The sequence below is a fragment of the Acipenser ruthenus genome, chromosome 5, assembly GCF_902713425.1.
Source record: "Acipenser ruthenus chromosome 5, fAciRut3.2 maternal haplotype, whole genome shotgun sequence".
In the NCBI taxonomy this organism is placed as follows: domain Eukaryota; kingdom Metazoa; phylum Chordata; class Actinopteri; order Acipenseriformes; family Acipenseridae; genus Acipenser; species Acipenser ruthenus.
In genome coordinates, this window is record NC_081193.1 from 23,718,818 (window position 1) to 23,735,561 (window position 16,744).

Consider the following 16,744-nt stretch of genomic DNA (forward strand, 5'->3'; position numbering starts at 1 on the left):
TCCTGATGCAGCAAAGCATCCCCAAACCATGACACTACCACCACCACGCTTGACTGTTGGTATGAGGTTCTTACTGTGGAATGCAGTGTTTGGTTTTCGCCAGACATAACTGGGCCCATGTCGGCCAAAAAGTTCCACTTTTGACTCATCTGTCCATAGAACATTGTTCCAGAACTCTTGAGGATCATCCAGGTGCTTTTTGGCAAACTTGAGACGAGCATTCATTTTCTTCTTAGTGAGCAATGGTTTCCGCCTTGCTACTCTGCCATGAATCTCATTTTTGCCCAGTGTCTTTCTGATGGTGGAGTCATGAACGCTGACCTTAGCCGAGGTGTGAGAGGCCTGCAGATCCCTGGAAAATAACTTTTTCTCACATGAAGATTGCATGTTCAATTACCTTGCACACAAAACAAATGAAAGAAGCACCAAACTTTGGTGTAATTTTTTCTCTCAGACTCCCTCTATATACTACTACAACCCACAAAAAAATCTGACCAAATACAATGTGAAAAATGTACAAAAATGCAGAAAATCAGACAAGGGGCAAATACTTTTTCACGGCACTGTATATATATATATATATTCTTTTTTCACTTAAATTTTGAGAAGGCACTTCCTCCATTGCCTCCATTGTATGTTATATAATAACTACATTGTATGTTATATAATAACTTATATTTGAAACAACTTCGATGTAGGCCCGTGTATGGTATATTCGTGCTTTACTTTGAAAGTTCAGTGCTTTTGTAAAGAAGTTTCTGTCCAAGTAAACTATCTGGAAAAGAACATTGATGTTCACTTACAGCAACTTTCACCTATCTTCTTAAACTGATTTACCTCATAATGTTTGAAGGCTCATAGCTACATTTATAGCTTAGTATACACCTGTGTCACGCAATGCTGGATAAGAACTGTAAGCCATTCTATAATTGTTGTGGGAGACAGAGGGCATGCTGTTGGAAATGTAGTATTGCTTTTACATGTAGTACATAGGATAAACAGCAGGTGGCAGCCAGAATTTCTTACTGCATTGCACACAGAAACCTATTCTGGTAATGGAATGCTGGAGAGAATGGGACAGATGTCCTTAGTTTCTGCGCCATTGAAAAGTTTGCACAAAACATGCTTCTTATTTCCAAAACAGAAATAAAACACTGTGGCGGAGTTTCCCTCCCCTATATACAGTATATGTGCGCTGTTTATTATTATTTGTATTTTTATTATTTGTGGTGCGGACCAAAAGTCGCCGCCATTATGTGTTATTGTTTTGTATTTTGTATTTTAAAACCTTGTGAGGACGCGTGGCTGATCAGCTACTGATTGTTTAACTAGCTGACAGTCGCGCATCCTTATTAAACTCGTGCAGACTATGGCCGAGGGGTAATAAGATAATTAATAGCTAGTTAACCCCTCGGTTAGCTGAAACCTTCTTTCTAGTTTTGTGATATCAGTTTGACAGATTGGGGCACTGTGCTTCCTTAATGTACAGTAAAGAACGAGGGAAAACGTGGCTTCTACTGGCAAAGTGGTGTCAATGTTGGGCCAATCATATGGCAACTGTTCCAACCTAGTTCCAGTGCTGTGACAATAACTTTTGTTTGTCATTGGTGTTTAGTCTCCAACCTCATAACCTCCTTATATGTGTTGATAGTTTAGAGGTAGGTCTTTAAAGCATTCAGAAACAGTAAATAGCCCAACTTCTATTCAGTGATGTTCATAATGTAATACAACATCAAGTTACACTACATACAAAGTTCAGTTTGACCTTAAGTAGAATTCACACTTCACAGAGGCCAGATTATTTACTTTTGTGTTTCTTTAATCCTGAAATGAACAAGGGCCCTTTTTTAAAGGAAGTGCAAACCAATTTTCGAAGAGGAATTAAAATAATACAATAGTTGCAGAAAGGAGCAGTTCAATTATTGAGTAGTTTTGCTACTTTTACACTTAACATTATTATATTCCTCTGTGAAAACGTGCCTTTGAGAGACATGTTACAATTATGCTGCAGTAATTACAATTAAAACTCTATCTATTCTAAATAACTAAGCAATAGTCACAGGTGCAAATACAGCAACCTTGTAGATGGATTTAAAATAGATTTTTCATATACATATAGTTCCCCATACTAGCCCAAGTGCTTAAATCACATATAAGTGCTAGAGCCTATCTGTGTGATCATACAGCTTAGTATCGCTTCTGTTGTATTACTTCATATACTTACAGCTTTTAGGCTTAAAATAAACTTCAACACAGACGTGAAAATAAACACATTCATAAATACCAGAATTGACTGAATGAAATCTACTTTATTTACCACATTCATATGAGAATACATTGACACAACCCATAGCATTATAATGCAAATGAGCCTCTAGCTGTAGCTCTTGCCCAGCAGGTTTTGATTACTATCGCGTGCTATCTATAGACAGGAGGAGTTCATCTAGCTGGAAATGTGCACTGAACCACTCCCATAGGCATGCCTGCTAGAAATGCAAGATACAGGTAAGTGAAAACACATCTTAAGAAACTGTTCAAGCAGCACCTTGTTTATTCCACAGGGCAACTTTAAAACACAAGACATTCAACTTTCAAACACAATATTAACACAAAAACATCCTGAAGATACTGATTGTCAATAAAGATTTTCATGATTACTTCACTGAGGTCTGTTTAGTTATTTTGAGTACTTTTAGTGCAAGGTGTTTTTTTTTTCCTTTTCATTCACGCAAAGACTTCCAAAAGTTTAAAATGGAAATATTAGTTTGGTCCTCAATATATATATATATATATATATATATATATATATATATATATATATATATATATATATATATATATATATATATATATATATATACCCCCTATGATAGTTCCCTTAATAATAAGATGAATACAGTAGTACTACAAAGTGATGTTATACCATGTGTATTTTAATGCATCTAACAACTTAGGCCAGTGCTGCCCAAACCTGGTCCTGGAGAGCCCCTATCCATCAGGTTTTATAGGTAACCTTTAATCATCAATTTCTTAACACCTGGAACGATTTCATTGTGATCAATTAAGCAGGTGATTTATTAAATGAAGCAATTTAGAGATCATTTGGTACAAAAAATGAACTACTCTTTTCAGCCCTCAATGGCCTGGATTACATGCTGGGGAAAATGTAATGACTTCTCTGTCTCCTGTCATGACTTATTTAAGGTGGTACAGCTGAATTATAATTTTAGATAGTTTTGGTTTGTTTAATTTAACAATTCCTGCTTTGAAACTTCATGTTGTATTTGATTTTTATTTAATGTATTACATTTGTATTCAAACATAAACTAAACATAAACCAAAACTAACTAAAACTCTAATCCAGACCGTACCACCTTAAATAAGTCATGACAGTAAACAAGTCATGTCATTTTCCCAGCATGTAAACTGGCCCAATGACCAGAGTTCCCTTAATTGAACAAGTTATTTGCTTAATTGATCAATAACTTCCATGTGTTCCCAGTCTTTATAAATTAGCGATTTAGGGTGACCTACAAAACTTACTGCATAGGGGCTCTCCAGGACCGTGTTTGGGCAGCACTGACTTAGCCTATACCCCAAGCTCCATGTATACTAAAATAAAATACGGTACACAGAGAAAACACACTGAATGGTAGCTAGGACTGGAAAAGGCTTTGTGGTCCAGTGGTTAAAGAAAAGGGCTCTTAATCAGGAGGTCCCCGGTTCAAATCCCAGCTCACTCACTGACCCTGAGCAAGTCACTTAACCTCCTTGTGCTCTGTCTTGCAGGTGAGACGTTGTACGTGACTCTGCAGTTAATGCATAGTTCATACATCCTGGCAGCTGTAAGTCGCCTTGGATAAAGGTGTCTGCTAAATAAACAAATAATAATAATGTGGCTGTCACTAAAAAAAAATATCACAAGACAATTAGGCAATGTACATGAGCCACTAACACAAGGTTTTGCCTGCTCTGAATACTAGTGACTCAATCCCGGTTACACCCCTCCCTTGACATCAAAACCCTCACCCCTAAAAATGTGTGCAGAGCCTCTCTGGATGCTTCATCTCAGTGAATTTATCCTGCTTTAATACTGCATTTTCAAAACTTAACTGTACAGTTTTGATATTGATATTGCATTAAAAATAAAAGTAAATAGGCTTAAAAGTACCGAGTGTCAAGTTCTACTTCGTGCAAATGAAGGCATTTCAAAAATGACAGTTGATTTTAAATCTACAGACATGACATTTTAATAAAACGACGGCAGCTCAGTAACACTAAAATGACCACAGCTTCATTGTCTGTTTTAAATATCCAAAGGCTTCACTCAGCGTAGGGTCCAGCACTGACTCTGGTACATGTATTTGAGGATTGCATGATTGTTTGGCTGAAAAGGTGTAGGGGCAGATTTAGGGTTACCTTTTCCTCCGGTTTATAGTTTGCACTATTTTATTTATAAAGCTGGTTTTAAAATGATTAAAAGTTGCAAATTGCTAGAAACAACACTGTCCAAAAATCACCTGACAGGACATGATTAGCAGGTGAAATAGCAGACTGGAAATCTAAAAAACATCTTTAAAATACAAATTTAAGATTGGCTACTTATTGTTCAAAGTGATATAAGGAACAGTTGCTGACCATTCACCACTGCAAGAAATATGAAAGGCATTGAACGTACCTTGGATTTTATAGTCAACGTTATCCTTGCAAAAGTATACCACTGTACTTTTGCAGTTTTATAATACATTTTTTTACAATGGTTATAACTATGCCATTTTTATTAATATACTTTACAATGCTTACCTATGCTTTACCATGCTTTATTACTTTTCTCTGCTTTTACTGTTGTAAACTTTTTATAACATACAGTGGGCCCTGTTCACAAAACTTCAGGGACTGTTTAAGGAATGTTTTTTCAAGGTCTGCTTTTTGAAGGGTGTTTATAAACATTATTTTAGGTTAAACGGTGTATTGATTAGAAAAACAAATTAGAATAAACTTCTAAACTTTTTTAAAACAGTTCAAAAAGATTTTGTAAATGTAATTTAATTTACAATAAACAGTCTTTTACAAAACATTTCTAACATACTCCTTGAGTTTTTTTTTTTAGTTTTTTTTTTAATATAGTCCAGGTAACAAGCTCAGGCATGTCTCTCAAAATACCTGTTAATGAATCCCTTTGGCTTCAAATTCTTTGATTGAAAAGTTAGTGTCTGTTGTTAAGTTAACATAAAGGTGTAGAGCTCTGTATGGTTTTAAAAATAATGACATTTATTTACTGTAGATTGAAAAATGTGGATAGAGCTCATGGGAAAATGCTGAGGCACGCATGTAAAGCAGTGTAGCAGCCTGACAATGCACCCACACACGTTCGGACTGGCCAGTGTACAGACACAAAGGGCTAAAGTCAACCATGCTGCCCTTATCACAACCCACCATATGCAGTAAAATCTTGACTGTGCAGTACTCGGTAGAGAATTAACAGGACACTTAAGAAAGTGGAAACACTCAGAAACTCAAGATGGATGTCAAGCTTTGAAGGACAGCTGGAGCACACTGCAAAAAAACAACAACAGGGTAATTCTCTATTGTTGTAACTATAGAAACAGTTAATAGAAGTCATGGTATTTACAATCCGATACAGACGGGAGGGAGGTGGGTTGACCTATGCTGTGCATGCTGTGCTGCCAGAGACCAAAGGGTCAGAGTGCTTATGGCTCACGGCGGATGAACCAGATCTCATTCCTCCTGCGCGGAACTCCCGGGTTTTCATACACGGCCACCATGTAGGTTTCTCTGAGGAAGTCGTCTGTGGATCCCAGCAACTCCCACAGCAAACTGATCTGTCGCATTATAGTCTCCTCTGTGGTCGTACCATAAAATACCCTGCAGAATTAAAACAAAAACATAAATGCAAAAACCGTGAAAAAGCCACTGACCCTATTTTTAATTTATCCTGCTGCAATAGGCACCCATAACTGTGGTTCCACAGGACTCCATAGTAAATGGTTCATAAATTTGTAACCTATTCTGAAACAGTTAAACAAGGGTTTTAATATATCGAAATTACATTTAAGCTAAAACTGGATTACAATATCTAACATATGTTTTACAAATGTATTCAAAAAGCAGCTCCCATCAAGTTTACACCAAAAAGGAAAACAAACTACAAAAACTACAAAAACTGTTTTAGAAGTGGACTGATTTAAAGTGCATGGTGGGAACTTCACACCCCTCCCTCTGACTCGTGTCCAGGTTGCTGGTTCGATTCTAGGGGAGCCTGAATGTGAGTTTTGGAAACCTTAGTTCACATGAATCTATTTTTCTTCTTTTAGACGTACTACAGTAATCGAGGTGACCTCTTATCAGAATGAAATGGAAATTGGAAGAATAGGTAAAATATTAGGAGTTTTTGCTTTGAGTCCTGCTGCTCCAGCCTCACCTGGTGATGACTCGGACGGTCTCCCTCTGTACGATCTGAATATCTGGGTCGGTGGGCTCAGGCGGTTTGTCCTGGAACTCTGCCGGTAAGTAATATGCCGTCAGGACGTCCCGGACAAAGCTTTTCTCATCCTTTGCCATCTGGATCTCATTAAGAATAGGCACGGTCATACCTAAGTAGCAACCTGGTGGAACAGGAGGAATCTCGTGTAGATTATTGTCACAACGTGGCACGGCCATTCTAGAAACTGCATGTATTTACATTACATTAAAAAACCAATATTGAGGCGGCACCACACAGTACACATATAGCACCTTGAAACCATATGTCATGGATAGGCTTTGTGGTGACGTCAGACCAGGAAGTAGACAGACACAGTGCTGGGGTGAGTGAAGTTTATTATAAATAAAAAGGTTTAAACTAACAAAACAGAGAACACACAAAACGTCACGATGGACAAAATAAATAGACAAACAAAACAGTTTACACAAACCCCAAACAAGTATTGTGCTGCTGCAGACTCAGCCCGCGTAGCAATTGTGTCTTTCTTTTATTTCTCCCATAACTCCTCTCTGTACATGCAAACCTGAGTGAGACAATCGTGCTGCTTTTACCTACAGCTATGCCGGGACTTGATTGCTGATTCACTTGAATCCCGTCACAGTCTGCACGTGAAATAATTATGACTTCCCCGTGCCCACATACCACCATACATTTTAAATCACCTGTGCTACACAACCCAAATATACCAAATAACCCAAAATACACCCAGGGGTGGGGGGTACCCCATCACACCATACCTGCAGAGTTTTCATTGCAGATGTAACGCATCAGTTTCATGAACGCCATGGAAATGCTCTGCTCGTACAAGTCTTCACCCTTGATGACATATGCCCATTTCCCAGCTGGGTACACTCTCTCCTCATACAAAATTTCCTTGTTCTGAAAATAACAAGAATGTTAAACAAATGGCTCCCTCTGCTAAAAAAAAACACCTTCTTTAGTTTTTTATCGGGTAGCAAGGTACAATTGCAATCCTCATTCGGCTACGGAGCACAAATATACTCCTTATGCGACAGGGAACCTGCAATTTTGGTTCCACTGGACTCCATAGAATACAAATCGGAACTCACTTTAAATTTAAAGACAAACATGATGCCAAACACGATTAAGGTAAGTGCATGGACTACAAGCAGTCATGTTTCTGTAGTCATACTGGAGAATCTCACAGGTACCTCTCAACTCTTAAAGTCACAGAACTCAGACTCAGTCACGTAACAGAAACTGGTCAACCCAGCTCTTGATGGGTGCCTGAACTAAAATCATATTTAGCTATAAGACTGAATAAATCATTTGCATTGTGCATGCAGGTTACCCAGAGAGAGGAACATCCAAGCCACTTGAGGAGCAAGTTGGTTGCTACCATATCCAACTGCTTAAAATACAACATGCAAGACACTAAAGTGATACTAAAACAGTAACTTCATGTCTGAACTCATTCTGCTGAATGGTTAGTCTATGCAGCTGATGACAGCAATGAACTCAGCATTTTATATTTTAGATATTTTGCAAGTGTTGTGTATGGAATTGGTGATGGCACCTTTAATTGTGTACAGTTGTAATACTGGGAATAACACGCTGCAGCTGGCATGCTCAGTTCTAGTTAGTGCAGTCCTGGTCTGAGAGCATGTAACACAGCCAGATCTTATGTTTTTTACTGTATATGTAACCATTTATTGTTGCAGTAAAAAACAAGTTTAAGTTTCAGTGACTTCGTTCTGTTATAATATTAAATACACCACAATAAACACAGTATCATATATTAGATATTTCCAAACCATTCCTTTTCATTGCCACAATCTGAAAGCCACATTTATACATTTGGAATCGGCAATTATTTTTCATATTTTCTCCCCAATTTGAAATGTCCAATTATTTTTTATTTCAACCCGGTTCAACGCTGCGACCCCTGCGACTTGGGAGAGATGTAGATGGACAAACGCATCTTCTGAAATGTGTGCCGTCAGCCGTCCGCTTCTTTTCACTCTGCGGGCCCACCATGCAGCCACCTCAGTGTAGAGGTCTGCATGGGTCTACCTGGACCTAAGGACCCGAGACCGGACCCAGATCCGAACGGGTTTCAGGTCTGAAATTGTCAGGCAACACTCGGGTTAGGTCGGGTATGGCTTGCACGCGAGAGACACATGGAGTTGCAGCTCTCGCGGTATTTATTTTAGATCAAGAGATATTATAAGCTGATCATCTAACCAGGTAACTTGCCCGTGCAATTAAATTATCCTCAGACTCCTGAAGGAGCTACGGTACCCAAACTCAATGACTCGGACGGGAAACGGCGTGGCATCCGAGGATTGGAGGATGGATGCGCTCGTTAACCTAGGGGTCACGAGCAAGGGTATAAATAGGGGTCGTAGTGCAAGTTCCTTTGTAAATGGTTAGAACAACCTAGAAGTGTTGTGTTTGTTTGTTCTGTCTAGTAAAAACTGTTTGTTTTTTGTTTCTAAAGACTACTAACACTATCCGGAGCTGCAGCTGCAGGCCAGCAACAAACCCGGACACCAGCACTTCCCTGTTTCACAAACGTACTTTTCACTAAAATAAACACTGTGTTTGTGTGCTGTGTTGCGTGTGGGTGAGGAAAGAACCTGGACTGTGTTTTATGGTTTCGGGTCAAACCCGAGGATTACAAACGAAGTGATACACGCCGTTGTATCACTTCCATCATTTATTATTTACAGGTGTTTCCCTAAGGCTCTGGACATTGTATAAATCAATAAACAACCTTGCACCTGGAAATCATTGTCTGTCTGTTTTGTATCCATTCTGCACGGCACACACCTGTAACCTTCTGATGTTTGGCAATTATTTTCTAAGGTAAGAAGGCAAGAAAGAAAAGTAAAGAAAGTAATGTTTGGGATACTCCGGTAACGCAACTAATTTGCGTGACCATTTAATGAGATGCAGCGGTCGCACTAGCCTATAAAAATGTACATTTGTAAAAAGCACACCATCTCAAAATCTGCGTTTTCAACCATAACATCTGCGTTTTTACATATTGCATCAACATAGTTAACATGCAAAACAGTACACAGTATAAATAATGGTAGTAGAAAGAGACATAAAGACAAGCTTACCATGAAACATTTTCTTTTGAAAATCCCCTAATCACGACATAAAAATCAGTGTTGTAGAACATGTACCAATGTCTCTGCGGGTAGCTGTCAACATCATAACTATTTACAGTTTTGCTGTTTAAAGGTTCTTTAAATTTTCCTTTTAGCACCCAAGTCCAAAATGACTGGTGCTCTTTCCAAATCAAAGTCTTAATAATTCTCAGGCGCTTCCATTGAAATTGTCATAAGTTTTAGATGATCCTCCCATAAACAAGAGTGTTTCCTGGTCTGTACTCTGTTCTGACAGCTAGAACCCAGTTCTGCTGGTACACAACATACAGGTATCGTAATTGCAATTGCTGCAAGTTTTGCGAAAGCAGGAAAGATGTCGGAATAGTTCTCAATAAAAACCCTGCAGGCCTCATCCATGGTCTTAAAACCATGATTTTTGAGCATGTGTTTTACTTGCCTCAGAGTGTCAACAGGTAAGATGCTCTGATACAGAATACTGAGTCACTCTAATACCAGGGACATGTGCGGTGCTATATGGGATACGGAGACCTTTTTTAAAAGAGGATGCAGGGAGCAGTGGAACCATTTTGCATTGCATAAAACTACTTCATAATATAAACAAAATTATTGGATAGGGATGAAAAGGGGAAATATTGTCTTTTACATCTGCATTTCAGAAATGCACTGTTGTTATTGTTTTGCGTTTTATTACAATGTCCTGCTTATCTAACGTACAATTCTGCGTAAAATCGACCTCGGTAGATGGCAGCCTAACTTCAAACAAAAGCTGCATTTATTCATTTGAACTACCCCCGAGTAAAAATTAAGAAAAACAACCAAAATCATTCCAAAAATTGTGGTCAGAAGTATTAAGCATCCCAGCAGCGTCAGTCCCTAGTGAGCAGGTATTCAGTAATGTTGGGCAGATTGTAAGTAAGTACCAGTCATCGCTTAATTAAAACTAAGTGTGGATACTACCATGTTCCTTAACACAATTCAAATATAAGCCATGGACAACACTCTTGTTACCTGTTACTGCTGTGGACAGTGACAACTTTTTTTAAATTAGTTTTTTTTCTCTTGATTGGTTGTTATTGTGACTTGTTACGGATTTAAACAACTTTTGGGGATTTTGCTTTGACCCCAAACTGGTAGAAATCAACACGAATAAGGTAAAAAAAAAATAATAATTTAATATATTTAATTACTACTATATATGCATAAACTGATGTAATCAATTTAATATGTATAATAGTTTTGAAAGCGTTACTTGCAATGTTACACAGTAATCCACAGCTCCACATGTATTACTGCTTGTTTTTGTTACCCTTTCATAACGCTGATGAATCGATGCATCAGCTTTTTTGGAGAACGATATATAATCGATAGTGAAAAATTAGGCATCGCCCCAGCCTTAATCCATCCAGTAAAGGCGGGGTGCCTTTACTGGATGCGCCACTCGGGAGCCCCCTCATTGTGCAACCTTTCATATTTACACTTAATGCTACCGGACCAAGACAAAACTGCCCAGACGGGACATTAAATGGTATCTGGTTTTCGAAAAACCTACCTTTTTTCCTTACAGACCAATGTCATAGCGCATTCATAAATATTGACACAGGTTTTTAAAGGGAGATGCAGCAAAAAAAATAAAAAAAAATAAAAAAAATTTAAAAAACTGCTGTCAACATTGTTTTCTAGTTGCATTGGCGACCATTTTAGTCATAGTCTGGGCCCTGACTGTAGTTAAATAACTGAGAAGAAAAAAGAAATAACGTACCTTTTCATGACAAGATAGTGGGACAAAGGGCACTGGTTGTCGCTCTTGAGTCTGTCTTGCCATTTGCTGAATCGGTGCTGCCATTTCTGGTAAATAAATACATGCACACAACAGAATAAATGAGTCTAAAAATACATGGTATCCAAGGAAAGACATGCATACTAGAACGCTGTAACTTTTTAAGTGCTCTTGTGGCGTCTGCTAGCCTCAGTTGGGCTGCTAACTCTGGGCTCTAACCTTTGCTTGGAAAGACATTTTTTGTGGTGCAAAAAACCTCTTAGCCACTCTCATAAGGAACAAAAAACCTACAGTACGTAACCTGCCTTTTGTCTGGTAATGTGTCACCATAGTAATAAAGCTTTTATCACTCGCACATTACATAGGTGAAAAGAACCCAGCATTCAACTGAAAACGGTGCACCAGAAATCAAAAAAGAAAACTGAAAGGGGTTGTTAAATGAATACATATAAAAAAAAATCTGTCTTGCCATTAAACCAACTGTAAAGGTTGCTGTGCTATTATCCCACGTGTGTTAAAACGAAAAAAAAAAAAATTAGGTCACAAACATCTACTGCAACTGGTTTCAGAGGGTTCAGATCTCTTTCCTTTTTTCCTCCTTTACTGTACTGGAGCAGCAGTAGGAACTGGACTTTGCTTCTAATATGCCTTTTTAAATCACAGTAAATGTCAAATTAAACAAAAAGCATCTTCAGCGGCACCATGGAAGGGGAATGGCACCTCTTTACATTAAATAAAATGGATATATGGAAAACGGTATCATTGGGGTTCAAATATATATAATAACTGTTGATATTGTTGTGTTTTTTTTTTTTTTTTTTTACTACACCTCCAGTGTTGACACACAAGCACCTAATAAAAGTGTTCAATTCAGGACTTAAGAATCGTTTATTGTTTTTTTGATTGAAAGTACCAAAAACATTCAGCTACATTGCCAATTTTATTAACCAATTCTCAGCACTTGGTTCTAACTTTTTGCCCGTACCTTGTGGAACGACCACATGGTGTGTGCTGGCTACCGCCTGCCAATGAGCCAACAGCCTCTCCTCTTCCTCCTCGTTCATTGGTTCAGGATTATCCTCTGCGACATTTTCATCCAGAAGTTCATCATCCATGGCGGCGAGATCCTCAAATGTGATGCGAGCCATCCTGAGCAACAAGAGAGCAAATCTGCAAAACACACAGAAACAAGGTCTGCCAAAAGAAAGGAAAGCATTGCGTACAGAATACTTTAGCCTTTATAACAACGAAGATGCAAGACCCTGCAGGGAACGTTACAATCCAGAGCGGCTTTGCTGTTAATATGGCTTGTAAAGTCAACCCCTACCATCAGGCTGAAGATGCCCACTTAGATAATTGGATACAGGACACCATCTGGACTGTCCTCAGATAGCTTTATTTAATTAGAAATAGGGCTGTCAATTAATCGCAGTTAACTTCTGCGATTAATGCGTTCATTTTTTGGGAGATCTTTTTTTTTAACGCACGTTAATCGCACTCCTGTCTTGTCCCATAATTCATTTTCTGCAGCATCATTTTAGTGCTTGCCAGTACTGAATGAGTGTAGTTGTTTGAATATAAAATGAGTCACAGAACATTATGGACCCCATTTTCAAGAGATGCGATGGCGCAGCGGGGCTTGCAAGATTTTTTTGGGGTGCAAGGACAGAGTTGCAGCTGCGTCCCATTTTCAATATCAGAGTTGCACTGAAAAACTAGCCTTGCGTCGACGGAAGGTTTGGTCGGAACTTTGTGGGAGTTTCCTTCTTTTTTTAACCCACCTCCCAGTTTACCTGCAATTTTCAATCAGTAGAATGATCGCATGTCATCGTGTTGCGTCTCTTTTGACTTAGTTGTGCTAAATGAGTCACAGTTCTTGCAATGAGCTGTAAAGGTTTTTTTTTTTTTTTTTTAAATTAAGAATAGCCAGGTTTGTGTGAAATGTGAAGGGGAAGGAGAAGGAGGAGTTACCCTGCAAAAAGAGTATATAGGACTGCAGTGACTTTTCTTGACCAGTCAGATGAACATGTCTTACAGAGACACCGGTTTGATAAACCCGTCCTTCGGATGAGACGTAAAACTGTGGTCCTATTTTAAGTGACTCTACAGCAGCAGCAGTAGTTGTTAATGCATAGTTCACCTCCTAGTATCTGTAAGTCGCTTTGGATAAAAGCGTCTGCTAAATGCTGAATAATAATAATAATAATAATAATAATAATAATAATAATAATAATAAACAGGCTATATCAGATCTACGTTTAGAGTTAAAGGACGATCTACAGAGTGCAACCGCCAGGAGCTAGAGGTCTGCTCGGGCCTAAATTTAAAATCCGTTAACAGCTGCTTTGGTTAAGAGGGCAAATAAATACATCATTTTTCCAATGTCTGCTGCAAGCAACACTGCCAGCTGGGGTTCGGCTAAAGTGCCCATGTAACCTGCAGATGTTCCTGGCTGCAGAACATTAGACTCCGCTTCATTGAGTCCTAAAATATCATGGCCACCGACTCCCCCGATCAGATGTGGATTAATAATTATGGACACCCGTTCTTCAGCACTGGTTAATTGTTTTTTGTGGGAGGCTGCCTTCCAATGCCCCTCATAGTTTTTATTTTATTTTAGTTTTTATTTTGTTTTTAGCAAGGGCTTTAACATCATAATACCTTTTTCTGATGTCTGCAATATCTCTTGAAGCCTTCGACACAACAGTAACTTTATTAACTACTGTTTGCCAGGTCTTCTTTTTTTCTGCTTTACAATGTACTTGGGCCTTCTTCCAAAATGATGTGTGTCTCTTCCACAGTGAAGTTTGCTTTTCTTTTTTTAGGGCAACCCATCTGAGCCATTGTTTGTCTTTCAAACTTTTCCAGCGCAACCCTGGGCGAGTGGGCATGTGTGTACTTACTGAGGCTATTTAAATACTAATTTACTATGCAGAGTCGCAGGCTTATGACTGCATTTTCCTATTGAAAATTGCATTTTTAGAACTGGTCGTAAGTCAGTCGCAGCGCAGGCTGTGTTGCATCTGCACTTAGAATAAAACTAGCCCTGTACAAAAATGACCCCCTTTGTAGCAAAGCACTCAAACTGAAGGACTTGTGAATGGGACGTTTATTTTTTTAAAACTTTCTGACAGTTCATTGGCTAGAAAGAGGGTTTACTTGTATCTACTGTCAAAGTGAGTTCCAGTATCACAGAAGTGCATCTAGTCTGCTGTAGCACCTGCATGCTAAACATGCTTTCACATCTCAAAATACACTTCTGGTAGTTTTTCTGCTACAGGCAACAACAATACAACAACAAATGAAACCTGCCTGATTCGACAGAGTACTGTTTTAGAAAGCCAGAATCACTGCAAACCCATGAATCAAGCCAAGTATGATACTATAAGTATAACCAGTGCTGTTGGATAGCTACCGACTGCAGACCCATTAACATTGTAGCTTTGTTTTATTTCAATAACCACATTTATTTTTAAACAATATTATTTACAACTATGGAGGATATAAACCATTACTCGGTGAATGTTTTGTTTTATTTAGGCAATTTCAAGTTATTAATAAAAAACAATTTAAAAGTATTATTATTATTATTTAAATGGCAATGAAAAACATTAGTTTATGAGTAAAGGAAACTGATAATTGTAAATGCATTAAGATTAGTAATAAACTGACTCCGTTGTGATTTAGCAGTTAGTTCAAACAATTCAACAACAATGCTGGATTGTAAATAAATAAACTATAAAGATAATCCAGAAATAGGAAAACAGGTTTTTTATGCTGGATTGTTTTTGGGATACTACTACGACTACTACTAATAATAATAATATTATCAGTAGTGAAACAAACTTAAATGCGATGGATGCAGTAATTGTATCATTTAAATATGAAATCATGATTAACTTTGTTGTAAACCGCTTGACAGCCCTAATTAGAAAATATCATTTTTGAGAGGACCTGGGAAGGCAAGCTAATCCCTGGAAAGGGGGTGGGGGGTAACTGTGATTTTAGTAATCAGCAGCAGAGCTCAAGTGTCACCTGCCTGCTAGAAACACTAAACGACAAAACTGCAAGCGGAGAACACAGTTACCATAGCAATAGAGCATCTCAGTAATGCAGACCTAGATATTCTTCCTTTTTATGCATCTAAAGCACCCAGGTAGGCTTGGCCTCCTTTCAGGCTAAAATATAAATGGGGATTGAAGCTCTCTCAACACACCTGAAATGACATAAGGTCGTTGAAGTGGCCATTTAGAAGGGTTGGATATCTGTAGAAGTTCAAGGGTTGCATGGAGGACTCAATATTAACCTGTTGAACCTGCACCAACTTTCTTTAAATGACATATCACATAGTTATAGAGGTATGTATGGTTTGTATCATGATACAAGACCAGAACAGAAGCACAGCACAGCTCATTGCAATTCACCAAGTGCTTCTTGAATGAAGATCATTGTGTTTTCTAGTTGGTATGAATACATACTCTCCCCATATGATTTCATTTTTATCTTTTAACAAAACAGTCCATCATTAAATGATCATTTGATCTTACTATGCATCAAACAAGTAGCCCATCAGTACCATCGCATGTTTTGTGAGAAACATGTTGTATAGCGACCTGCATATTGTGATATGGGTCGTATTGTGATATCACTACTCATTATAGAACTACAGACACCCTCAAACAGAAAAACAACTTAAAATACAGGCAAGTTTAAATGCATTTCAGAAATTGTATGCCATTTCTTTTTTCAGCTTTCAACTCCCACCCCAAACCTTTAGAATCCGTATCAACTTGAAAGTAGGTCAGTGCACACAGACACAGAAACAACACACGCAATCCTGAATTTAAAGAAACAGTATAGCTTTGCATACACTGGTATCATCATACATTTCCTCGACTGTGAAAACTAAAAAAAAAAAACATTTAATGTATTATATGCCATTTCAGTTATCTGGTTTGTCCACAAAACTTCATTTACAATCATAACAAAGCAAAGCATATGTTTGTATTTACAAACGCGAAGTCACGTGACTGTTACTGTCTTGCAGATAAATCTAGTAAAGGCAAATTCAGGCCGGCGGGGCACATACTATATGTATAAGCTACGTGTTCATTCACAAAAAAAACATAATACAGAAATAATTACATTTATCGCGTTGCAGTAACTCTCCTCGCTGGTGCGAATTGATTCCCTCCAGTCAACCACACGTTCAAAATCCACAGCAAACTGACAAGTGAAGCACAGCAAGCCAGGGATACAAAACTAAAGCTGCAAGTCCCAGTTGAACTGCGCGGCGTCGAAGCAGCTCTGTAAGGAACCCGGTCTACAACAATCCTGACCACGTGACGATGGGTGGAACAT

The 16,744-nt window shown here is 38.3% G+C and overlaps 1 protein-coding gene across 1 annotated transcript; it reads right to left on the reverse strand.

Annotated features, from left to right (window-relative positions):
• Positions 1–2,289: 2,289 nt before the first annotated feature.
• soul4 (heme-binding protein soul4) lies at positions 2,290–16,744 on the reverse strand. The gene is made up of 6 exons (XM_034004067.2): positions 16,529–16,744; positions 12,369–12,553; positions 11,366–11,451; positions 7,243–7,384; positions 6,443–6,626; positions 2,290–5,886 (listed from the first exon to the last, which is right to left on the reverse strand). Exons 2-6 carry the CDS (start codon positions 12,529–12,531, stop codon positions 5,712–5,714), a joined length of 750 nt encoding a protein of 249 aa, XP_033859958.1. The 5' UTR covers positions 12,532–12,553; positions 16,529–16,744; the 3' UTR covers positions 2,290–5,711.

Excerpts from the sequence above, each read along its gene's own strand:
- soul4 (XM_034004067.2), bottom strand. The coding sequence starts at position 12,531 with ATGGCTCGCATCACATTTGAGGATCTCGCCGCCATGGATGATGAACTT. Across the intron at positions 11,452-12,368 it reads CCATGTGGTCGTTCCACAAG|AAATGGCAGCACCGATTCAG; the intron begins GTACGGGCAAAA and ends TTTATTTACCAG. Across the intron at positions 5,887-6,442 it reads ACCGTCCGAGTCATCACCAG|GGTATTTTATGGTACGACCA; the intron begins GTGAGGCTGGAG and ends TTAATTCTGCAG.